General features: G+C 43.5%; 1 protein-coding gene across 1 annotated transcript; it reads right to left on the bottom strand.

Moving 5' to 3' along the window:
• Positions 1-4,797: 4,797 nt before the first annotated feature.
• LOC101870496 (neuropeptide-like protein C4orf48 homolog) lies at positions 4,798-24,361 on the bottom strand. Its single transcript, XM_031048422.2, has 5 exons — positions 24,340-24,361; positions 24,148-24,205; positions 16,445-16,593; positions 11,025-11,113; positions 4,798-7,211 (listed from the first exon to the last, which is right to left on the bottom strand). The coding sequence occupies exons 3-5, from the start codon at positions 16,566-16,568 to the stop codon at positions 7,146-7,148; spliced, it is 279 nt and encodes a 92-aa protein (XP_030904282.2). The 5' UTR covers positions 16,569-16,593; positions 24,148-24,205; positions 24,340-24,361; the 3' UTR covers positions 4,798-7,145.
• Between the last annotated feature and the right edge of the window lie 1,439 nt (positions 24,362-25,800).

Genomic DNA, 25,800 nt, shown 5'->3' with positions numbered 1-25,800 from the left:
ATTTGCCTTCCCAACCTTTAGCTACAGGTTTGATTTTATTTCTTCAGTGTTGCATGTCTGCATTTGTTCTTAGAGAGCTGGACAAAGTCCAATACTAATTAAATCCACTGGGGGCCTTCATTTACTTCCGTATCCAGATCCTCCCAACAAATGTTTGAATGAGACTGACTCAATCTCCATCACAATAGAATTGTTTCTGTTATATAACTGTATGGATGGGAAAGAGTTAATTATTTGCAATGAAGAAGGTTTTAAATTTTGCAACTTCTTGTTTGTTTTAAATTATTTTAGTTGTTTGGTTTGTTTTTTTTCCCGACAATGAGACTTCATTGAGTCCATGAAATCCATTCTTCAGAATTGCGTCACAAATTCAAGATCACAATTATTCAATGCATTATTGGGCACGGAGTACTTTTCTGTTGCAGGCAATACGCTGCAATAAGCAGTCAGTTTAGATACAGGAGGTCACGTTATGATGCATCTTGCAAGTCACATATTAAATCTGGTCTCTGAACAAAAACTCATGACTTTCTCCTTTGTTTTCCTCTGTGAATGTTCATAGAATAACCTTGGTATTTCCTTGATGTTGCCATATTGGTATTGAAGCTTACTCATATGGTTGTTCAGGGAGAGCAAATATAAGCAGCATAGCTCAGGAAGATGCATTAGAAATGAGGACCAGAATGTGAAGTAAATTTTTTGCATTAGTTTGCAAGCAGGAAAATCAATGATTTTATAAAATTATTTAAATGTGTAACACTCACCTCTTTATTTCCTGTATAAATGATCCAAATGTTAGCTAAACAGGCAATAGTTAAACAGACACTAATTATTTTTATCTTTGATTCTTGAAGTCATACAGAGCTATGATGTCTACAGATTTCACCTTGAAACAATTGAAGATTTTGCTATTTTCATATATAAATGACATGTTTGATTTTAAACCATTCACAATGGAAAGAAAGTGGTCTGCTTTCTTCTTATGAAGAGTGCTCCTCCACTGATGCATTTGGAGAAGAGAGATGGCAAAGGAAGTGGTCTGTAGCCCAAAGCACCTGACTAACAAAGCTGTAACACAGCTCTAGAATTCCTGGTTTCTGAATTCTTCTTCAGGCTTACACTACACTTTGCTGCTGCTGAGCTTTACATGCTTTATAGTGTGCTCTACCTGCAGCTCCCATGCACACCTGAGTAGTGAGATGCAGGCATATTTCTGAAGCATTTAAAAAGGATGGGAATTAAACATCAGACAAGACAGACTTGTTATGATACCTTTTCTTTGCAAAATATATAGATCCATACTTTTACCTCATCTTTTGCATTTATTTATATGGAATAAAATCTGACATAAAGAGAATCCATCCTCCAGAGAAGTGTCATTTTGACCCATCTGTAATGCACAGGCTACTGAAAGTAGACTGGTGTATTAACAGTTAGAAAAAACAGATATATTCAGTAAGCAATGTTAAAGACACCATCTATTTTTAGTACCTTGATGCTTTAAGATGATGAAATGCCTTCTGCACTACAATAAAAAGGCTAGACTTCTGTTTGTTATTTCACATGATCAGTACTTAAACTATGGGTAACATTAATCTGGAAATCAACTTGTGAATAGCTTGAGAAACACTATAGGGTCAAATTTAGTTAGCCCTCAGTGCCCTGTTCTCTATTTCTGGGATAAGGCACAAGGATTTGCTCTCAAAAACCTTTTACAATACAGTAAGAGAATTGTAGGAAACCCAAGGGATGGTTATTTTAGACACACACAGAGTAAAAAATGCACTATCTTAGTGTGAAACAGGCCTGAGTCACCTCTTGTGGTTTCCAGTGAGCTCACAAAGAATTCCATGTGGGCATCTAAGGGTAGAATTTGGTCCACAGTGTTGAGACAACAGCTCTGATGATTTCAGCATGAGCAGAAGCATACAAAGTTCAAAGAATGCATTCAAACAAGCCAGGATGAACAAAATGTCCATAATTTACTGCAGACTTTTCTGCAGAGAGTTATTGCATGGAAAACATAATGATGGATGCAGTGAACAGAAGCTTTAATAATAGACATCAATGAACATCATCAATACAAATTCTTTTTTATCTGCTAGGAGCAGGGCTGTGTTTACATACAGACAGAGCAAGCAGATAATTGGGGTTCCTTGCTGTATAAAGCTCCATCATGGATGTTGCTGCTGGCTCTTTTGGTTTTGCTTTTCCTCTCCATCATCTTTGATCATCACAATGGCAAACTGGAGCTATGTGTTTCAGGGATCCGGTTGTCTCCTGTTTGTCACCCAGCTCAGGGATGGAGCAAGTGAGACAGGTTTGAGGAAAGTGGGATCTGGTTAAAGTGCTTCAGTCTCCTCAAGAATGGTGTGAATGATGAAGTGATTTTCTAACAACCTCCTGTTTTTCATTCCTCCCCTCTGGAGTTTGGGGAAGGAAGTTGATAAATTGAATGTCTATTCTAGCCATATACATACAAAACACATCAGCACATAACCTTGTCCACACTGGGTCAGACCAAAGGTGCTTCTAGTGTGGAATCCTTCTCCAGCAGTCAATAAATTAGCATGAGTATATGGGGGCAAAATCCTTCCCTTCCTTTGCCTGTGTGGAGATGCAGAGACACTGAGTGCATGCCCTGAACAGAGCCCCAGGGCCTGTTCAAAGCAGAGCCAGAATCAGACACTGTGAAGTCTTTTCCTAAGTCCAGCAGACAGACCTGTGCTGCTTTATCCCTTGCTGTCAGCAATTATTTACTCGGAATGTTTACAGGAGCAAAAATAAAGCTAAATATTTTATGCATATATACATATTATACATACCTCTATGTATTTGCAATTGATAGTAGTTTTCCACCTTCATTTAACTTTTGCTGCCAATAACACTCCTTAAGTGAGCGCTGCCTTTCTCCTTGGCTAGTTAGTGCAAATTAGTTTCCCTTTAATTTTCAGATTGGCAAGTACCAGTTTACAATAGATGCTTCCAGCTCTTCCGTATTTCCTTTGGGAACAAGTACAGCACAAAGCCTGCCTGAGACTTTCCATGTTCTGCACAGCCCTAGCTGAGGAGCGCAGGGGTTATTCACAATCACCTCTTCCATCTGCTTTTCATTGCACAGCTCTCAAAAGCAGGCTCTGGAAAACTGGGAAAATTCACATGTCGTGCCTGAAGAGAGCGGGGAAAATAATCCCTTCTTTTGCATCAGTGCACACAACACCTGTGTGCTCCCCGTTCCAAATCCCGTCCCTGATACCACTGTGCTGGCTTTGTCTGCAGCACTGCCCCCATTCAGAATGATTGCAGCCTCCACTTGCCATACACAGCACATAAATCCTTAGGAGGGCGCAGCTCTGGTGTCTCAGTCAGGAGCACTGGTTTGCCAGGAGCTCAGCCAGGCTGCAGAAGGCAGGCATCTCTTTTCTGCTCCACACTTGCTCCCCTTTTCCAACTCACCGAGTCCTGGCCAGGGAAGGACTAAGCAGAACATTGATTTAGGCAAGGGAGGCCTTTCCCTGTATGCCAAGGCAAAGGCAAAGGCTGAGATCTGTCTTCTGGTAATAAACAAATGGCCAGCATCAGCCCCCTCCACACGTCCCACTGCTACAGCAGGAGGTCTTGTGTCTGGGTACCAGCCTGGGGCAGGTGAAAGATGGGGCACAGAAACCACATGACTACTCTTAAGGGAGCTACCTACACACTTTAGTGCTTAGAAAATACTGGATTGGGAAAACTTGGATGCTCAGATCACCTCAGAGTTACCTACAGGCTAGTTTTGGGTACAAAGAAATAACTGATCTCTAATATGAGTTATCTATCTGGAGAGGACATTCCTTGGGGCTTTCACAGCATTCCATACAAAAATATGGGCAAAGAACCCCAGTCCATACCTTAGCCAGATTCAGCTAGCGATAACACTACTTAGCTTTGCCATTGGCTAGCAGAAGTCTTCATTATAAGCAAGATAAACTGTGTTCCCATTTTTCAGTATTAAATCATAGAATCATAGAATGGTTTGGGTTGGAAAGGACCTTAAAAACGTCTAGTGCCAACCCCCCTGACACCTCCCACTAAACCAGGTTGCTCAGGGCTCTGCCCAACCTGGCCTTGAACACTTCCATGGATGGAGAATGATCCATGCCTTCAGAGAGGTGTCCTCAGACTCAGCTCAAAATTACTAGCTTGGAATGCACACAGAATTACACCCAAAGAAGGCATTAGCTCAGGTATGAGAAGCTCTGAAGATGTGGAGATCATTACCAGGATTTATCCATCACCTTGCCTACTCAAAGACAGCACCACACAAACATGATTGCACCATTTCTCTTACAGAGAGGATTTGGCTGTGCATCTTTGCAGCCTACCACTTGCACTCCACTGTGTATAAATGCCATGTGCCTGGGGATGCCTGCAGCAGCACTGCACCAGGAGAAAAGAAGACACTTGGTTTCAAAAGGTCAGAAGAACTGTCTTGGCTCCGCAGCAGAAGAGTGCTGGAAGTGCTGTTGGGAAAGCAGACTTTCTGCTTTAAGTCTGCCTGCAATTAAATCCTGCTGTAAAATACACAGTTTCATCTGGTAAGTAGAGACTCCGGTGGTTTCTGAATGTAAATTAACTTTATGAGCAATAATAAATTAATACTATCTTTCTTCATGCCATCCAGCAGTTGTAAGGAGCTTTATCACAGAGTATGGGGTCCTTCAGAAAGCTCTCAAAAATCATTGCAGTACTTTCCATTTCAAGTAAGAGTGAGTTCGCTTTTACACTTTAGCAAATAAGAATGCATTCATCAATTTAGACCAGGCACAAGATTTCTTTATTTTTGTATTCAAAATAGCATTTTTTTCCCTGTGGATTTTCCACCTAATTAAAGACGAGATATTTGTTGATGCATAAGCACTATCGTTTGTCAAATCAGTAACAAAGCACACCAAATACTATAATGCATCTTGCCCTTTTATTGTATTGTGTTATAGACAAAGACGAGTGCATACATACTGCCATCACGACTGTAAAGTTGCAGTGTCACTCTGATCCCTTTGGGAGTCAGAGAACATCCACTTGTCATTCATTCCACCTTTTGATTGTAACAAGCTGCATAGAACAAACCTTCAACTATTTCTCTGAATAAAAACATAGCCAAAACCCCAATGCTTGTTAACAGGGCTTTGCAAGATTGTTTAAGGTACCAGCAGAATAGGCATGCACAGTAGCAATACAAAACTATAGACATGCTATCCCTGAAAAGGTTGAGTGTGCTGGAAAATTCACAGGTTCAGTGCAAAAAGCCACCTCAAAATCTGTGCATTACTTTGGTTCAAATGCAGGTGGGAGCAAAGTAATCTAAGGTTGGTATTTTGCAAAGGAGTGGTGTTAAACCTATTGTAGAATAAAATATGGTCTATGATAAGAACCTCTATTGACTCTCACCAGTTACCACTTCTATGGTGGAGTGAAATGATGCTAGGAGCACTGTGTTGCTCTTGACACATTGCTGAACACATATTCAGCAAGTCGTGCTGCTTCTCTTTCATACAAACTAGGTCCTGATGACCTATAAAGGGTTTTAATAGAATACCACAGAGGACAAAGCAAATTCCCTACTTGAAATGCAGGTGTAAAGAAGCTTTTCCTTGCTGAGGACCACACACCTTTCAAACAGCTTTGGCATTCTATATGGCAATAATCTCCCTTGTGTTAGTGAGTATGGCTGCACACAAAACAGTAAGTTGGCAGTGGGTCACAGTTCCTTATTTCCCTATGCCTAATATAGTAGATGAAATGGGAGGGAAGTGGTTTGGAAGCAGAGAGCTACTATCATAACTTACTGAGCAGCCTGACAGCAAAACAGCTGCTAATGGGAAGACACATATATCAATCAGAATTGGTAAAATTTCTTTAAAGTCAATGTTGCTGATACTGCTCCCATGCTCTTGTTTGTATAAAGGTGTCTAACTTGTACCTAGATGCTCTAGCTGATACACATGTCTCTATTAATTATATTTTGAGGATTACATTTTAAGCCCCATGAAAAGTTTATTATTACCTGCAAGAACTTTCCACTGGGGACATTTTCTGCTCTTCTCCCCCAAAATAAAGAACAATAAGACAGGATTTATTATTCTTTCCCAAAGAGTAACAAAGCACAACCTTGGTGCGACTACTACAACTACTACACTGTCTATATTGTTTTGTCCTACTCTCACACTGACTGCAGGAGGAATATTAATAGTATCAGCACTGTAACTCACTGCTACAGAGTGCAAAGTCCATGCAAGTGCTATGGGCTGTTTTGGTAGAACTTAAGTATTCTCAAAACATGATTTGCAAGAGACTCTTGGGCATGCAGGCGCTCCACAGGCTCTCTGCCAAAGCTCTCTGTAAGGGCCAGTTTGAGTGGCTCAATCCAGTATGTGATTTGCCTAATGAAAGACACTTCTCCAGCAGATTTTGGCAGACACAATCAGTTCAATTGCCAGGCAGTATTCAGTGATTACAAATGTTACTGATCACATTAGAGACTTAATAAATCTCTCCAAAAAGATCACAGCTACTGTGTGGCTCTGAAGAAACTGAAATTGTGATACAGATTACTGTGTTTGCTGTTCACTGGACTATTGACACAATTGGGAACAAATACCTTCCTTGGACTGCCAAGCACTGAGTGACAACTGTTAATTTCTAAATAGAGCCATGACTGCTTGTTTGTAAATGTTTAGATTTGCGTTGGTGCAAAGTCGCTTCCTTTCCATGTTAGGGATGCATTCTATGACAAATACATTAAAGAGTTTGATTCCACTGGCTTTCACGGATCCACGACAATTCACATGTGCTGAGGGGTTGGCCTGAGAGTCCAAGGACAATTTGGGGCTTGAAATGAGAAAAGTGAGGTGCTATCCTTGCATAAAACCCATGAGTGAGACTTTGGCACTGTTTGTTCCATTGCCATTTCAGCAGATGCAATATTGCACAGAGTAATGATAAAACACATCAAAGCAAGAATGATCTAACTGAGCTGTACCTGTTGGGATAAAAGTCCTTTTCCTTGCAGTGTGGCACAAGTTGCACTCTGTATCTTTCTGTAATTTATTGAACAGCTTTTTAAAAACTAATAAGTGTTCATTGGCCAAATCTCAGTGGTCAATTCAGTGTATCGCACGAAAGCAGTCGCACAGGCCTCTCTTTTCTGCTCTCAGGAGGAGGGTTTCTGCCTGCAAAAAAACACATGAAGCCAAAGAACTGAATCTATCACTTTCAAAGACTGTATAATTGATTATTCCTAATCCCTCTGCACAGCTGTAGCCAAGGTGCTTCGCCAAGTGAAAAATATCAGTTATTAGTGCTGGTTCCCATCCAGAAAAAGTGATGAAATAAGGATACTCAGCACCAAGATGCATGGAGAGTATTTTTACAGTTTAAATGTTTCCATTTTCACTTCCAGGGAGGAGGCTGTCAGAATTATTAAAGTGTCCTTTATAAATGCTGATAAAAATTCCACTTTCAACTGCACTGCTGTTAATTCCTTTGCAGGGATTGATGGCCTCCTGTTGATGGTGTCTTTAGTACTGCAGAGCATAACTGCACCACATAGCATGTGCTGAGGAGCCAGTTGTGCTCTCAGTTACACTGCTGTCTCTCTAGAATAACTCTGGTCCAATTCAGCTGTCAGTTTAACCTTGTTGTCTGCAACTCATCATCTTCCAGGGCAGATCCAGACTTGAGTTTGTGGCTCTTCTCTTTAATGTAAGTTAATTTACTGAGAATTGCCTTCATATCAACTCCACTTGGAGCAGTGCCCCCAGAACTCCATCAAAAGCTTAAAAGCCACTCTCTATATGCATAATGTAAAATTACTTGCTCTTGGTTTTGGAACGCTTTAGTGGAAAAGCATTTCCAAGCTTTATTCCTCTGTTTTCAGGGAAAAAAAACAAACCCAAACTTCAGATCCTCAAAGATTTTTAAGTATAATGTATTTAATTGTCATCAAATAACTTAAAACTGTTGTGGGTCCTGGCCTCATGTTTTGAGAAAAAAGGCTGAATTTTGCAAATATCACCATCATTTGAGAAACTGAGTCTCCTGTAAGGCTCAAAATACAATTGCTGGTGCAAGATACTCACATTAGTAAGTGCAGTTGAGACTGAAGAGAAACTTCTTTGTGAGCATATCTTGTGGTTTTCACCCTGTGGTCCCTTAAGCAACTTGTAGACTGACTTTGAAGAGCTTTTTGAGGGGGTAAAAAATGTTATCAGGCTTAAATGAACCATGAATGGGTTTTCCATGTGCACTGGGCAAAAAACCCTGAAGTTCAACAACCACTTGTTAACAAATTAACTCAAAGCTCTGTTGAAACAAGAAGATCTTCAGTCTGCTGATGTTTCCCTGACATGACACCTCCTGATAAACCAGAAACAGCAAAGTGCTAATCAACAGAGACTCGTTTTCCAAAGGAGTGGCTGGGCAATTCTTCATGGGGACCTGCTCCACCAAGCTCTGCCTTGCTTGGCCACCAGTACCTCTGTCCCCCATCAGTTCCCATTCTCTACTACTCATTTATTGTTCTCAGACTACAGGCTTTTGCAGGGATAGGCTGTTTCAGAACCGCTTTTGCCACCCCTCCACAGCACTCTATCCTTTTCAACTGAAACTTTTGACATTCACTTTTGCATTAAGGAGGACTTGTTCACTTTCCTGTCTGCTTTCACTTATCGGCTTAGTGCAGTGGCAGGCATTATTAAGCACTGCTCCTCACTTGTACAATGAAATCTTGGATGAGTGAACGCTCTCATTGTTGGGAACCCAGTAGAAATCACAGAATCATCTTAACATCAAGCAGGCTTATTGGATTTCACTGTAATGCCAACAAGCTGTCACTGTCACCACAAACCCTGCCTGGGTGTCACTCATGGCTATTTACAGGCAGGAAGAGCAGCTCTGGGAGCACTGAATTGCAAACTGAAGGACTATGAAAGGGAAGCATCAATTACAAAAACTAATTGCAGCCCTATTGGCATTGGCTTAGGAAGCAGTCCTGCATAGGGCTTTCTCTTGTAGCAACAACTCTCAAAGCTCAGGAGTTGTTGAATGAAGTTATTTCTGTGTAAAACTTCTGTAGTTGGTCAGTGCGAGCCAAGCACCAGCTGTTGAGTAAGGATATGGATTCTCTACCTTTCAGAGGACAGAAGGCCACAGTGTGCCATTTGTAGGGCCTTGGCCACTGCATTTCACTTTAGTATCTCTACATCATTTAATAATTTGCATTTAACTAAAGCATCCCTTCCAGAAAGGCCTTTAGAGTCCCAGTCCAAAAGGAAAAGGTGCACAGTAACACACTTTTTCTTTACTAGTAGTACTGAATTCTGACTGCTGTCAAAGGGTGAGTGATGTTGTAGGTAACTGGTTATGTTTGATTTGGTGATGCACTGTTCCTGTGCCCTTTGTTCTGTAATATTGAGAGCTCTCTGAAACAGTGCCTGTCCAGGTGCTCACAGAGACAGCAGCTCACCTCATGTGCTCTGGGACCAGCTTCTCCCTTCATATTCTGCCTCACCTCTTACAAGAGAGCTTTGTTCCCTGATGGACTGTATTCTCTGCTCTTCAAATAGCCAAAACAGATACACCTGCATAGGTCTGTAAGTGGGATTAAGGAATTGTGCTGCCTCCTTTGTATTCAAAAAAGTCTTTCCAGTGCAGTTTAGATGGAAATTAGTACCTCCTTCAACTTCCCATGTGAAACCTGGTGAAGAACTAACACAGCTGTGATTGGTCTTGCTATGCCATGTATAGGTACAAAACATTTCACTGAACCTAATCCAAAGAGGTAAAAGCCTGCTATGCAGCAGAACAGCCCAGCACAGCTGCTGGAGTTAAGGCCCTACTATTCACACCCCACTGCTTAAGAGTTATTTAGTATTATGCTAGTGCCTGGGAAACCTTTGCAACATAACCCGTACTGCACTCAGAGCTCAGTCCTAATCAGTTTGCTATTGATAGCTCATGAAAGCTAAAGTCATTCCAGCCTTACAGTGTAGGGCCCTACATGATTGCCCAAGGTCACAAGAAACCAAAGGCAAAGCGACTAATTGCCCTTCTGTGTTATAGTTCCAGACACGTAATTTATTTACATCTCTTTGGTTGACTCCACTGTGAATGACAATTTGAGTGGAGGAGCCCTTCTCACGTACCAATGGGATGGCACTGCTCAAAGGCACTGAGCAGGCACCCAAGAACTGGGAGAGGAAGCTGTGGACTGGTTTCATGTACCACAAGCTGCTTTACTGTCATGTGCCAGTGTTAATGGAGCTGTTAGGGAAGGAGAGGTAGGACAAGACATACATGAGGGCCTTTATTAGAGGTGAGAGATCTCCTGCCTCTTGCAAACTTCAGACAGCACGGAAACCACCGTGGTAAGTCCTACCCCAGTCAGTGTTTGTGCGTATGTATGAACCCTCATGAATATGTGTTGCTAAAATGAGGGCATTTAACACACCCTCATGGTTTGTTCATTGGGACCTCTGGAGCACAAGACTGATGTGAAGTTGTACAATGCCCTGTGTGCTGTGATAACACCTGAGCAAATGTGCTTTTCCCTCTCTCATGGAATATTGATCCATGAGCAAGAAATACATGTGCATCCTTTCCTCTCTGCCAGCCCTGCCTGCTGCTTTCTTGCTCTCCTCTTTGCTTTCTGCTTGTGAACAGTCGCTCCAAAGCTGGAAGCAGTGCTGCGAGGTAAAGAACAAATCAGCTTTCTTGTTCTTCTCTCCTTCATACATCTTTCCTTCTCTATTTGACGCAGGGACCGTCTGGGCTAATTCTTTGGCGTGTTATGCAAGAAGTCAGTCAGACCAAATGATCTTTAATGAACCTCACAAGCCTGCGAAAAATAATCTGTACTTGGCACAATCCTATTTGCTGAAATGGAAGTGAGTCAGCAGAGATGTCACATCTGCTGTACACAGACAGGCAGACCTGGCCACTTGGAGATAAAGGCTAAGTAAAAGCATTTCTGCAGAAACACATACCCGTGTGTCTAGGTTGTACGCCGTCTTCTTTAAGTCCTGCAACGCCCTCTGCATGAACTCAAATGCATGGCAGTCAACACAGGGACGACCTGGATGAAGGAGCAGAAGAATACATCATAGTCACAGCACAGAGCCTGGAGTGTAGCAGTACAGAGGGGGAACACTCAAAGACCCTGTAATGCCAGGAGAAATCCCATTTTAACAGGCACCCACACCTGCACATCTACAACGTTAAGGCTGCCTGTGGACAGGGCTGTGTGTACCCTTGTGCAAATGTGTGAGGACTGGCAAAAACACGACAGCATTTTGTTGTGTGTGAGTTTGTGAACACAGCCCAGGCTTGATCCTGCCCAGTGCTCTGTGCCCTCAGCCCCCAGCATCTCACCTTAAGACTGGAATCCTCACCCTCCCCAGATGTGTTCAATCTCAACTGAAAATAGCAGTTTGCAGTGGTTCAGGAATCAGACAGGCAGGTCTGTTCCTACAGGAGCTCTTACAGAGCAGCTTGGCAAGCGACAGTGCCAGATCTGTATTTGCTTCCTTTCACCTGCTGCTGTATTTTCTCTCTGCCAGGAATGCAAAGCACCCCACTGGTCCTGCAGCTGGTGCCAGTGTGTGTGCACAGAGGGGCAGTGCAAAGGCAGAGGAGGAGGAGAGGGGGCCTTGACAGTGACTACAGCTGCTCACTTCTGGAGCTGGGTATTTCTGACCTGCCAGGACTCACCTTGCACTGGTCTCAGGCCCTTTTGTTCACTCTCTAATATAGTTCCCTGGGCTGCCCTCCTTGCTGGAGGGTCCTTCTGCAGGCACAGGTCAGCACCCCTGCCTGCTGGGAGCTCTGCAGTGGGAGAGCTCATTCCTCCAACCAGCTATATCCCAGGATGGGATGCATCAGCAGCACAGAGAAACATCACCGTTGGCAGGGGGTTGGAAGGAGATGATCTTGAGGTCCTTTCCAACCCAAACCATTCTATGTCTTCAAGAGAGAACAGATGTACCTGGGAGGAGGTGACAAGCAGCTGGGGAGGTGGCTGCCTCCACCCATGCAGCCCTACAGAGCACATGCCTGCTCAGCACTCAGGGGATGGTACTAGGGCAGGGCTGATCTCTCAAGCATCTTGCACTAGAGCAACATGAATGCAGTTCCCCAAATAAAATAGGGGCAGTAGCCCACTACCTGGAAAACCCATAGCTACCATCAGATTTCTGCAAGCAGAGCTGCCCAAGTCTTGGCTCTAAGATGGGTATTAAACTCTTACACTAGCCAGAATCTTACAGTACCTCATAGCAGATACTTAAGGAAGATGACAAGAATAGGCCTCTAGCAATGTCCTTCTAGCCCACCACGAGGCTGGAGGATATCCTGTGCCTGACTGGTGTTTCTATATCTGATAAGCCCTCCATGAATTTTTCTCACATTAATTTGCCCCATGGCTTCCTGAATCCATGTGAACTTTTGGCATCTTCAGCATCCGGTGGCAATGAGTTCCACAGCTGAGCTATTCAGTGAGTGAACAAAATAACATTCCTGTGCGCTCCGAGGTTAACATCTGCTGCTTTCATTTCCTGCCTCTCTTTTTTGCAGTGGAAGGGACAATTATTAAATATTCACCATCTTTGTCCTACTTATGACTTTCCTGCTCTCTATCACTCCCTGCCTTGGTGTCTTCTTTGCAGACACAAGCGCTGGGCTGCTAAACTGGCCTTAGTCTTCCACCTTGGGGAGACCCCTCTTAGCTGGACTTATCTCCCTTTGTGCTCACAGTATTTTCAGTAGGATGCCCATGGACATTTCCCCAATGTAATGATGTCTAAGGGTCTGTTTAGGTTTTAGACACATCTAAATCTGTGCTGTCACCAATAGGAGCAATCCCACCCTGTTTTCTGCCCTTTCCCTCGCTCACAGCTGGACTGACTATGCAGTTGCTGGTGCATCAGTTGCACTGATGTTTTCTCTCGAGATAAGATCCTGATCTCCAGGTTCTGGGGCCAGAATAAGAAATAGGACAATGGCAGGAGGCCAGGTTATGGGGAGCAGAAGGGCAGAGGCAGCACAGGCTTACATCAGCTTAAAGCAATCATGAAACCAAACCTTAAGTCACATCCCAGCAAAGTACAGCAGAGTGCTATTAATTCCTTGCTGACAGCTGAGAGCAGACTATCATTCATAGAGAGACTTAACAGGTTTGTGGATTAACATAATGAGAATTATCAAGAGTCAGCTATAATTCTTTAAATGGGTCCTGTCAGCATGAAGATTGTATGTGTCTTTGTGTGTTTGGAAGAAGTGGGGGAGGAGAGCTTAAAATATGCTTCTTGGCTTCTTCTTGGTGACAAACTGGAACTGAAAGCACTGTGGAAGTCTAATTTACTTTCCCTTGCATGCACATGGTGTTCAGTCTTTGTGCTTCATGCACCTTGGCTAATGAAAACAGACTGACCAGCTTCTGCTCTTCCAGTTCCACCTTGGAGCTTTCACAGTGAGTGCTCTGGGCTATAAATGCAATGGGAGGCTGGGGAAATTACTTCTTTTTTTTTCAGTGCATTGCACCTAGCTTTAAAAAGATGATCTGCAAACATGAGTAACACCACTTCATACTCCAACAGCCTTGTGCATATGCAAAGTGCTGTGTATGCAGCATAGGAACATGATTAATCATTTCTAATTAGCATTATTCATGAAGAGCTGGGTCTGGCTTGCGGGCTGGCAGGAAGTGTGCCAAGTGGAGAGCAGGTGATGGTACCCCAAGCCTGATACTGGTGCCACACGCATGGCAGGATCTGTCTGCACTGCTAAGAAGGACTCTGACTCACTGTCATGCTTCTCTCCTGTGCCTCCTGCACCTCCCACACTCACATGAGAGCATTGCTGTCCCTCTCCTGCGCAGGGTGCTGCAGGAGGGACACATTTCTCCCTCCCACCAAGTGGAAGACAGAGGCTGTAGTGTTGTGTGGTCCATGAGGGATTATTCTTCCTAAAGGCAAGTTCCCAGTCCCATGTTGCACATCTGGGAACAGATATAATCATGGAGCACCACACTGGGCTGCCATGCAGAAGGACACTTAGTGTGGTCCGTGAACATTATCTATCCCTGTCAAGAAGGTGTATTAGAGCCCTTTTTATTCACCTGTGTCATTTGGGATCCCACAATCACCAGTCTACCTGTGCTGACAGTATGAACTTCAGTGCCAGCGATAGGGAACGTGCTCCAGTACCACTGCCCCCAAAATGGGTCAGTGCCCAGGAGGATCAGCTCCCTGGTGAGAAATACCCAGTGCAGCTGACATCAAGCAGGAAAAGATCCAGGAATGTCTGTACTAGATCACATCAAACGTCTGCCTGGGCCACTGCCCTGTCTCCTACGAGCGGCATCTTTAGTACTGCATTAGATGTGTCTAGGAGCATTCCCAAGCTTTGAGAGCAGCTGGCATGGGATCTCTGGAACAGTAAATTGTGTCTTTCAGATAGGCAGCTGGCCTGATGTCATGGACAAAAGAGTGCCAGGGACCATCCTACCAGGTTACTAGTACAGATGTCCCCATGCCAGGGAACATCCATGTGGACTGGTTATGGACATGACCTTTGTGGTCGGCAATGCATTCCCATAAAAAAGGATAAGAACAGGACAAGACGTATCCCTAAAGACCCTCTCAGGCCTCAGGAATATGCTGAGGCAGCTCCTGAGCCAGAAGGACTGCTGCTGTATCTAACAGCCATTTCTAAGTTTTTTTTTTCCCCTGGAATTTTCCCAATCAGTTCTGCAAACTTCCATCATCCAGAGTGTCCCAAGGGAGGAGTTCCACAGGTTAACTATAAGGAAGAACCCTGATAGGCAAAGGCTGGTACCTGAAGCACTCAGCAGTTATGCAGCACTCTCAACAAGTGGCTCATTAAAACATCCCGGATTCCTTGTTGCTTTAAACTCTGCCCCTGCAGCAGCACAGAACAATTTACAGTTCATGACCAGCTGAGAGTCTTCCTCCTGGCCTGGCCTCAGTCATAAATACTGTTACGTACTCATAGCCACGCTACCAGCCTCTGTACTCAGGACAGAGCAGCAGATCTCTGCAGAAACTGGCCACAGCAACATTCCGCCCTTCATCCCTCACTCTCACATGCAGGAGTAAGACGAGACAAGGCATCTTCCTCAAGAGCTCTTCAGGGGACTTGGCGGCCTGGTCAGAGGATACCAAAGAGATAACTCCTTGAGACTGGGGTCAGACTGACCAAGAGTTCTGCTCTACAGATAAAACAGGAGTTCGCACAGCACAGGCAGAACAAGGAACCACTATAAGCTTCTTCCCCAAAACCTCCTCTGCTAACACAGGCACACAAAGGGCACATACACTTTCTTTTTCAACCATGATTTCCTCCTTGAGGAGACAAAGAGGAATACTTGTTATAAAAGTTATTAAAATCAATTAATGCCCAGAAAAAAGACCACAACAGATCACAGAATAGAGATGAGCCTGGTTTAGCCAAAACTTAGGACTTATAGAAAGAAGAGAGTGTGATAAAGGAGGGAATTCAACATGTAAGTCCAGAGATGAATACACACAGGTGTATTTGAAAGCTGGTAATGGAATTATAGGAGCATAAAATGCAGTGACCAAGTCAGGTCTTGTATTAAACGCTTTGGTAGCCAGGTATACAAAGCAAGTATGACTAAGAACTAGAGATTGGTTTGTATGCAATTACTTTTCTATGTTTTATTTCTCCCAGAGGATATTTTAAGTTTCCAATGAGTGTCTAATTCCTGTCACCAAAACACCCTGAGAACACTGACTCCATCCCCTCATAGTTTTGAATTATTGCCTCATTTTGGAGCTGAGAAAGTTCAACTAGAGACTTGCTCAAAAGGAAGCTGATACAGAGCTGTGATCCAAATCCAGGAGCTCCCTGGTGATAGATGCATTACAAGTACGCTGTCTAGATAAACTCCCCCTCTGTCAGTCTGTAGTAGTCACAAGAAAGTTGAACTTGACCTATTGTTCCAGCCAAATATGAAACTAAGCAAAGTAATGTCCTAGCAGAAATAAACACAAGTTTTCTTCTAATGCTATCCAGACTAGCAAGGATGTTGTACGTATTGTGGCAAATCAGGAAGCAAAACTCTCTCTAGAAGCAGATCTAACAGACCTACAACCAAAGAGCTTTGAAAACAAGCTCCATTTAAATTTACAGTATGCAGTTAGTATCTTTTCCTAAATAGCTACTAATCCTTTGTTTGCTTGCTGTTTTTATAAGCACTGTTGTCATGTGCTTTGCTGACACGTTATAAATGCATCGTTACTCCCTCTAACCAGGCAATGCAGCATCCCCTGGAGCTCAAAGTCTGTGTGGCTGCTCTGGGCTAAGTGGAGGAAAGCAGGCAGGACACGGGGCAGCGGGAGGGCACGAGTGCACGGCAGGTACGTACTTTCTGCAGGGATGACACTCCCGGAGTCCTGGCTGGCCCCCACAATGCTCACACTTAGGAGGGCAACCACCGACATGACTGGGATGGCCACACACATCACTCTCCAGGCAGACGGCAGCGCCATGGCTCTCAGCAGTAATCCCAGCTATCTGGAACGAGCAGAAACAGTGAAACTCAGCAGTTTGCAGCCCACAAAGAAGAGGATGAGACGTGGTAAGCACAGATCCGCATGCACGCACAAACCCACACGCACACATCACTGCAGCCGCAGGCCACAGCCTTGGATGCACCCCAAGGACCGGATTGCCAAGTACCTGATCTTTCTCTCACCTGTATGCCAGACCCTGGGAGCAGCTGAAGCGAGCAGGAGAGGCTCCAGCACCACTCTGAGCATGCGTTCCCTCCGCATCCCCCCTTCCCTGATTAGGGTCATTGCCATGGAGATTTGCTATAGCAACACTGAAAAACTGGAGCTGCCAAGAGGAGAAGATTTAAAGAGACCACAGTGCCCCAGATAGCCTCTGCTGTACTCCTCCTCTGCCTCTGCTTCTCAAAGACCATGTCCTCTCTCTTTCAAACACTGGCTGCTGCCCATAAGAGGGTCTCTAGGCAATTTTTGTGTTGCTTTTGTTCCCAAAGAGGCTGTGCTGAAATACATAGCTTCCATCCCTTGCTTCAGCTGCAATTCACTCAGAATGAGGTTTTCCTTTCCAGGAGGTTTCAAATAAGATGAAAACTCAGAAGTTTGCTTGGAAAAATGAAGATGCAGGGCTTGCTGATGGCACCTTACACTCTGGGGAAAACTCCATTAGCAGCTTCATTTAACTGCACTGAACATGGAGCCTGGCGGAAAACAGCAACATTGGCACAGGAACCAGCCAGGAGTATGGATCCTGTACAGATTCACACTAGGTAACCATAATAACAGCCCAGCCAAAACCCACGCACCGCAGAAGTTTGAGGATGCTCGCTTCAAGCTCAGCTCTTGGTCTGGGATTTTGCTAATAGGCTGTGTCCTGCCCAGGCGCAAGCACGAGCCCTCCTGGATAGGGATCTCTGTAAGTATTTGGAAAGAGGAGGTGATATCTTGAGGTCCTTTCCAATTCTAACTATTCTATGATTCTATGATATCTTTTGGAAAAGAGAGAGAAATGCTCTCAATACTTGTTTGCCCCAGAGCATGGTTAAAGACTCATCTTGCTATGTATCTGTTCCATTCATGGCTCACGGGAGGACTCTGCCTTCTTTCAGGAGGGAGCAGGCTCCATCCAGCCTTCCTGGTCTGTACAGAATAAGTAACCTTCTAGGCTGCTTCTATTAGACTTGTTCCTATGGCTTCCTCAGAATTACCTCTTACATATCCCACTGCGATGCTTATGCTTTTGGACCACGTTGGTTTAAAAGTTGTCTCAAAGAATTCCAGGCTCTTGACCAGTCTCTGGCTAAGTGGTATTACTTTATGCAAGCCATAGAGGACTTCACAGGGGGACAGCCCAGACCTGTGGAAGCAATTCCAGCAAGAATGAGAAACACTGAGCAAATTCTTAGCCCAGAGTGCAACTGAAACTCTACTTTCCTTGTGTGGAAGGTCCAGATAAAGGCTCCCAGTCAATGGGGTCTTCAAAGGGTGAGTCAGGGCACATATGTGCACCAAAATGGCTCCACTGACTTTATGAGGAGTTGAGACTCTTAAGCCAAGCACTGAAGTTGGATGTTCAAGTGAGGTTGTGTTGTTGGACCAGATTAACATTGTGCATCTCTTCATAGGTCCCAGATGCCTCTAAAAGGAGCAGCTCCTCAAGAACCAGGATATAACAGAATAACATTGTACAGTTTGACTCATCTAGGTCTGGTCACATAGTCTAGCCCTGATCTGCAGCTTTAAATAACACCAAATGGAAATTCTGGCACAAAATCCAGTCCTTACATTTCCATTCACCCTGGCATATGTGTTTCTTGCACATACCCTCATTATGGTCCCAGCATACCTTTCATATAGGAGCTTCAAGTAAAGGATGGAAAGGAACTGCCTGCAGATGGAAAGGAACTGCAGAAAGTATAAAAGGGGATCAGAGAGCTTGGGAAAGCTGTGAAATAAAGAGAAGATGAAGGTCTTGAAACATGTCTTTCCCAGCATACAAAGACTCCAAGGATGCCTACATATGATGTCTTGTTATTAGGGTCTGTATACCACATCCAGTAAAGCTTGTCTGTGAGAGGCTGGATTGTCTTTGTCTTGGTTTCTGACTGCTCAGTCACCCACTGTCCAGACTTAAGAGTGTGATAACACCAGAGGAGTCCTTGCTGAACTGAACCACTGCCACCCAGACAGTACAACAGCATGGAACCTGCTGCGGGGGGATCGCCAGTAGGGCACTCTCTATCCACCATCTAATGAGGTGGAAGGTGTCATTTCCGTGTTATAGCACATTACTTTAGCCTTTCTTTTACTTGCTTGGTGCCAACATGAAACAATCAGACATTGCACTTGTAGAGTTGAGCCAGGTTTTGTGTCAAATTACATGGTCTTTAAGAAGCATAAGAAAAGTTCCCAGTTCCTGTTGCTAACAGAACTGCTTGGTCCAAGATGCACTTCTCAGTTCACAGGGAAGAGGAGCCAGTCTGGATGGAAAAGTTCCACAAGTCTGTGTTGTTCTATCACCTCCAGCAATGCTGAAGAAGACAGAAGCATGAAGCACTTGCATGTCTTGCTTTCTATTACATTCACCGTTGCCTACTGCTATGACTAAGGGATACCAGTACTGAATCTGCTTTGAAGGATGAGAAAATTCCAAGGGATTCATAGGAGTCCATTTGCTGGCTGAAGAATGTCACCGTGAATCCCAGAGGGCTGTTGGGAATACATATACTTAATTTTTCTACAGAGAATCCATACCTAATTGTGAATTGCTGACAAAAGAAGAGTTTCCTCCAAAATAATCAGAAACATTCAGCTATTTCTTGGGAAAATGGTGAGTACAGAGAGATACCTGGTAGCCCCCCTTATCAATGCCTATGTGTTACATGTATTGAAGGTTACATCTTTGCAGTGGAGGAAGAAAATGCATATACCTAGCTAAAATCACTAACATTAAAGGTCTGAGTTAAACATGTGTGCATAAAAGGAAGGTGCAGACAAAGGTTCTAATTTTAGAACTCAATTATTATAGTCATGGATACATATGGCAAATAGGGTGGTTAATGGCAGCCTAACATAAAGTGCTAAATCATTGCCTGCTAACATGGCCAGAAGCCCTTTGTTAAACTCAAACAGAAAAAGAAAGCACAGAGACAGAAGAATCTGTGCCTGGTTACTATTACTTGAATAATAGAATGGCAAGAGAACACAGGCACAACCCCAGAAAGGCCAAGAAGCAAAACCAGATGCAAATAGTGAGAAACATGAAAAATAGGAAGAAAGCATTCCTTGGACACATAGGCAATAAGGAAGACAAAAAACAAGTGAACAGTTTGGTCTCTGTTCAGCAGACAGGGAAAGTTAATCGGGTTGATGCCTTGAAAGTGATACAGGACTTAGCATCTATTTCATCTACCAGACAAAATCAGGTGAACTTGTGAACAGGAGGCAAACACAGCTAACACCAGTGAATATGTCTTAAGTAAATTTGCCCTGGTTACATATGCTTGCAGGTGTGTGCAAAATCACTTTTCTGTGTTTCAAGCTCTCTTTCTTACTCAGGGCTATCACTAGACCCACCTCAGGACATCTAAATAAGAAACTAAAGCAACCACCATCAGCAATTATTGCTGAGAGCTCAGGCAAGATGTGAGTTATACCAGCAGTGGAAAACATTAAATGCAGTGACTGTCTTCAAAAGGGGGAAGAGAAACTGGAAAATAACACAGAGCAGTTTATGGTCAATCCCTGAGAATGTTTTAGAAGCAGTGATCCCACCAAGTTTGTAACTACTTGGAAAACAAGAACTGGAGTTGCGAATAAGAGCTATTTGCCAAGAATCAAGTCAAACCAGTTAAGTTTCCTTCTGTGACATGGTAACAGGCCTTGCAGGTACGGAAAGCCAAATTTAATCACCTTCAGGAAGATTTGGCTCCATCCCTGGCAGGGGTGTTGGAACTGGATGATCCTAAGGTCCTTTCTAACCCAAAGCCTTCCATGATTCTATGATTCTATGATTTCTATTGCTGCATCACACAGCATTGTCAGAAACAGCTAAGGAAACGGCTCAGAGGCCAGCAAAACTGGCTGGGTCACTGCTGAGAGTTAGCAATGGGTCACTATCCCCATGGAAAGATCTATCACATTGGGATTGCAGAGACACGCTTAGTTCAAGTTATTTAATTATCCAGCATTTCATTAGTCAGCTGGATAACGAAGAAACAGATTGGTTGTTTCAGAAGCAACATCAGGCTGGAGGTTCTAAGCAATGCTGGGGGAGAGGGTTAGAATTGTAAATCATGCAGACAAGTTGGAAAAAGGGTCTAAAAACAGAATACAGTTTTATAAGGATGAGAACAAGGTGCTACACTTCATCAGGAGTCATCAATAGCTCGTATTTGGAAGAATGAACAGCAGGTTAAGTGGCACTTCTGCGGTGGAGCTAGGAAGTCATGAGCTGGAATGAGTCTACAATGATCTGTTGCTGCCAAAAAAGGGCAATTATACAGGATATACAAAATGAAGTGCAAGAGCTGAGACTGCCTTCAGCAACAGGGCTGAGCTGTAGAACTGCATCTGGTCTGGTCACTGCAATAGTAGGTACTGGCAGAGACAGCAGGAGCAGCAGAAACAAACAGAGGTTTAAATTGCATCAAGGAGGCATCATTAAAGCCCCTGGAAAACTTATTAATTATAGGGAGGCCATGGGGATAGACTATCTTTGAAAGACAGGGGGATATTTAAGCCTGTAAGTATAAATTAGGCATCATTAGGAATGGCATTGGGATAGTTGGCCCTGCATAAAGACAAGGAATGGGCTGGGTGATTTCTTATGCATTACCTCCTAGTTTCTCGTGATTCTATGATCACAAGAACCATTTTGCTTTCCAGGCAGCCACTTCCCAGTTCTTGGTGCTGTAATTCCAACATAAACACAGACACTCCTGGGACAAATACAGTGCCCTTGTGCAGCATCTGAAATCCAGGCTAACTCTTTCTCCTTTCTCAGTTATCAGGGCAAAGACAATGTTTTTTTTTTCTGGTCTAAGCAAGTATGATGGCTAGAGAACATTGCCATTTTAGGATGGGTCACTGATAAAGCAATTTGGAGACATCTGGCTGCAGGGCAGATGCCAGGGCCCACACCTTCTTAATCCTCCTTTAAACACTTATTTCACAGCCCTGCAGATGGATTGAGAGGTGAGAGGTTGGTGCACTGCAGATCTTGTGTTGTCTTTCTCTGACAGCAATCACTGACCTGAGAAGGACAGACAATTAAAGCACCCAATACTTATCTTGCCCCTTATGCCATGAGGCAATGATTCACCTTTGCTTGATAGCTTAGTATCTCCTTTAAACACGATGTCAGAGGGCTGGTGTCAGAGGTCTGGTGAGGGGAAAAGTCTCCCTCATGAAATGACAAATGTGTTCCTGCCATCGCTGCCTGACAAGTTCCTCATCTTACAGCTTCCTGGAAAACCCTTCAGGAATCCAGCCACAAGCCAGACCTTGGTCAGACTTAGAGGGTTCCAGACACTGCGGCTGTCCCAACAAAGTCCATGTGACTCTGCAAAACAGGAATGTGGCTGCAAATAGGGAGTATTTAGCACTTAGAGCCCTTAATACAGGAACTAATCACCTCTAAGATACCTCTTCCACCACTGTATATGATATGGGAGAGCAAACAGACTTGACCAGTTCTCCAGAAATCTACTGAAGCCAAGTGTGACAAGCATCCTTAAACACCTTCTACAGCCTAGAATGATTTCTGTTACACAGGAGGGGCTGCTGTCAAGCTACTGTGAAATGAAGCTCAGCTCAGGCTTTTATATCCAAGGAAAAATAAGAGCCACTGGCAAAATACCAGTTTTCCTTGTTTATATTTGAGGTTTGTATTGGACTGCTGGAAATCCAGCAACTGAAATCACTGTGCTGGACATGGGGTAAATTTACAGCATAGGCAAGGGCTGTGTACTGTTTGTATACTCTCAGTCTGAATGCCACTGACAATGAAGCTGAGCTATTTGTCTTGCTACTGCAAGTCTTATCCCTGTCTAGGAACCTGTCTAGGAACATATGAGCATGTCATTTTTTACTGCCTAGAGAACTGTGTGTAAAAATCCCTTCTGGATTCATGTGCTCTGCTGCCAGGAAGAACCTGTTGGTTGTCTTTTTAAGGGCTGGGATTTGGGCATGTTGTTCTGTGGCTACCAAAACTAGATGAACAAAAGGTAGAGGCAGTTCTCTGTGTATGTGTATACAGAAAAGGGAGGTGGGGAGATGTCATTTTATATTAGAAAAGCTTTTGACTTTCAGGATGTGGTTTAACATTCCATGGATAAAATAGTTTGATTTTACATTGTATATAAAACAAACCATACTTTAAATGTGTAATATACCAGCTCTCAAAGGCATTTAGACGTTATTCAGCTCCCACTTGGATGCAAGACTGAATCAGTTACAGTGCTGTTGGCTGAAACCAGATAGTTTTCACAAGCCAGATATTTTATTACAGTGTATATGTAGTTGAGGATGAACGTAACAGCTGCCTAGGCAAGAAACCATGTGTATCAAATTTACTGCATGAAGTTCTCTTTAACTGGGGAAGAGAAATAACCCCCAATGCCCAGAGCTTTGAAAGCCAACTTAGAGCACTATGGACAGCCTCCAGTGAAAGCCTTGACTATGAGCATTCACAAATGCTGGTGACCTTTCCTTTGGTCCCAAGGTTTGTGTCTCTCACCAGCCCTTATATTGAACTGAAAAAGTTTCAGAGTGAAACCACAGTCATCGTTTTAGGTTGTGGTCGAGAGCTGAGTAGCTATAACCTCACTAAACCTGGGATCACTGGGAACTTTGAAGTCTGTTGGGATTCGTGCAAAGGAAGATGCTAAGTTTCACCAGGCTCAGTGCAAAGCCACACAAAACAACAGCTCTTAAAAGTATGATTTGCCTAGATGAACATTAGTTTGATCAAAGATTAGTCCAGGTGTAATTTATGTTAGCATACCTTTTCATTACTTTGGACTACCCACAGTTTTGTTACACAGAAAAGCTCCTATACTTTCTCTGTTGTAGAAAAGCCCCTTAGATAAATATGCACATCAAAATGTCATGCAATAAAAATTAATTGCACTTAAAGCTAAACAGAAGCTGTGTTTTGGCCATACTTTCTCTAACAATTAACACAAGACCCTAACTGCTGTAAAGCAATAATTGACACTTCACAGAGAAAAAATACCCCATGATGGGATTCCTTCATTTCTCTGTCTGTGACACCTACTGGTTTTTGCATAGCCAAATGTTTAATGGCATTTGGGAATAAAAGAAAGGAATAGTGTAAAAAATAAAGTACTAGTATTAAAAAAAGAATATAGCATCAATGCTTAGAAAACATCTAATAATTATCTGTAGCTCTGGGCTGAGGCTGCCATGCTGTTGGTCTGAGCATGAACAGTAAGTGTTAAGGTCCCTGTTAAAATGCACACACAGATTATTCAGACGCCCCCCAACCCAACACAAGAACCTGAACACTGGTCTCTCTTGAGACCTGTGTCCTGCTTACCCTATGGAGCAGTCCAACTTGCCTCACCAGTCAGCAGTCTTTCCAGTTGATTTGGTCTCTAAAAGAAGAGTGAAGCTATATAAAGAATACCAAGAGAGCTGCCAGTCCTGTTCCATTTTCGGAGTCTATCAACAAAGAGAACAAGCTATAGTTTTGTCACTTAAATGACCAGAAAAGTGCAGTATCACTTACGTGGATTTATACAGCAGCAGACGCTCAGGCTAATGAAGACAAGCTGGTATATTAGTAGGTGTTTAGCAAGAGCACTGTTCAGAGCAGAAATCAAATATGACAGCCTCGACAATCAGGAAAGAGAAGTGTAGGCAGACTAATGTAAGAAATAGAATATACATGATATTTGCCTTTTCTTTCTCATGGCATCCATACCTAGAACTCTTTTCCTTATGTTTTAAGCCACTTCTCCGGGAGCTCAGATGCCTTGAAAATACCATCTCTGCCTCTCCCTACTGGGACAAAGTCACAGTTGGAACAGCAAGCTGCAGTTAGAAGGTTAAGGGGTATCTACATGGATATTAAACTTCAAACCTATGCATAAAAACAAATATTATGCTTGAAACTGGAGGAACAGGTCAGCATATTTTACACTGTGATCTTTATTTAATGAGTTCACAGCACCTGCAGGTGTGATGGCCACCTTCCAGTGCTATTGGCACGATAAGGGCTTTGCCTCAGACAGCTTTCAGTGTAGTCACAAAGCAAGACGCAATCATGTGATGTAGTACAGGGAATAAATCATGATAAGGTGGGCAGCAAGAAGGATGCATGTATGTTCTGATAGAAGCATAGAATGATTTGGGTTGGAAGGGACCTTGAAGCTCATCCAGTTCCACCCCCCTGCCACGGGCAGGGAAACCTTCCACTAGAGCAGGTTGCTCCAAGCCCCTGTGTCCAACCTGGCCTTGAACACTGCCAGGGATGGGGCAGCCACAGCTTCTCTGGGCACCCTGTGCCGGTGCCTCAGCACCCTCACAGGGAACAGGTTCTGCCTAATATCTAATCTAAATCTCCCCTCTTTCAGTTTAAAACTATTCCCCCAGTAGCCCTATTAAATACATATGAAACAACAGTTTGGATTTAACAGGGACCTTTGAATTTTGGGGGAGAAAATACACTTCTTGTAGGAGACTCGGTGGCAGTTTTAAGTATTATGGGAAGAGAAAGCCTGTTAGCACTAACACTTTCAGGTTTTCATGTTACAGATGTCAGGCTTTCAGAGGGCAGAGAAAATACTGCATGTGTAGAAGTGGACAAGAGGCAAGACAGTGCCAGAACCATCAGAGACATAGGACTATTAGCTTGGAAGGTATTTCCCAGCTCACTATCATAACATACAATCACTTTCAGACTTTTTTGTCACGTGCACAAGTGTTTTCTACTCATGAGTGCCTCAGTGCAAGGTTTCTTTATGGAACAGGAGAGAAAATCTGCACATCCAATGGTCAGCACGTGGGTAACTGGGACAGTTATGCAGTACCTCAGGACAGCGAACTAGGCTTGAGCAAAAAGCCAAGAGGCTGAGCAAAGCTCTGCTGCTATTTTGGTGGTTTTGAGCAAGAGGTAACGCAGAACAGTCATTTAACTAAAGGAAAATAGGTAAGGTGGGTTTTAAAGGAGCATACAGCAACTTCCATT

This window comes from Melopsittacus undulatus, chromosome 7 (genome assembly GCF_012275295.1).
Source record: "Melopsittacus undulatus isolate bMelUnd1 chromosome 7, bMelUnd1.mat.Z, whole genome shotgun sequence".
In the NCBI taxonomy this organism is placed as follows: Eukaryota; Metazoa; Chordata; class Aves; order Psittaciformes; family Psittaculidae; genus Melopsittacus; species Melopsittacus undulatus.
The sequence above is the reverse complement of the archived record's forward strand: the minus strand, read 5'-3'. Positions and strand labels throughout refer to the sequence as shown.

Bases quoted from the DNA above. Each gene is read 5' to 3' on its own strand.
- LOC101870496 (XM_031048422.2), bottom strand. From the start codon at position 16,568: ATGGCGCTGCCGTCTGCCTGGAGAGTGATGTGTGTGGCCATCCCAGTC. The intron at 11,114-16,444 runs GTACGTACCTGC...TCCTTCATCCAG, and splicing joins GAGTGTCATCCCTGCAGAAA to GTCGTCCCTGTGTTGACTGC. The intron at 7,212-11,024 runs GTATGTGTTTCT...GTTTTTTTGCAG, and splicing joins CGTACAACCTAGACACACGG to GCAGAAACCCTCCTCCTGAG.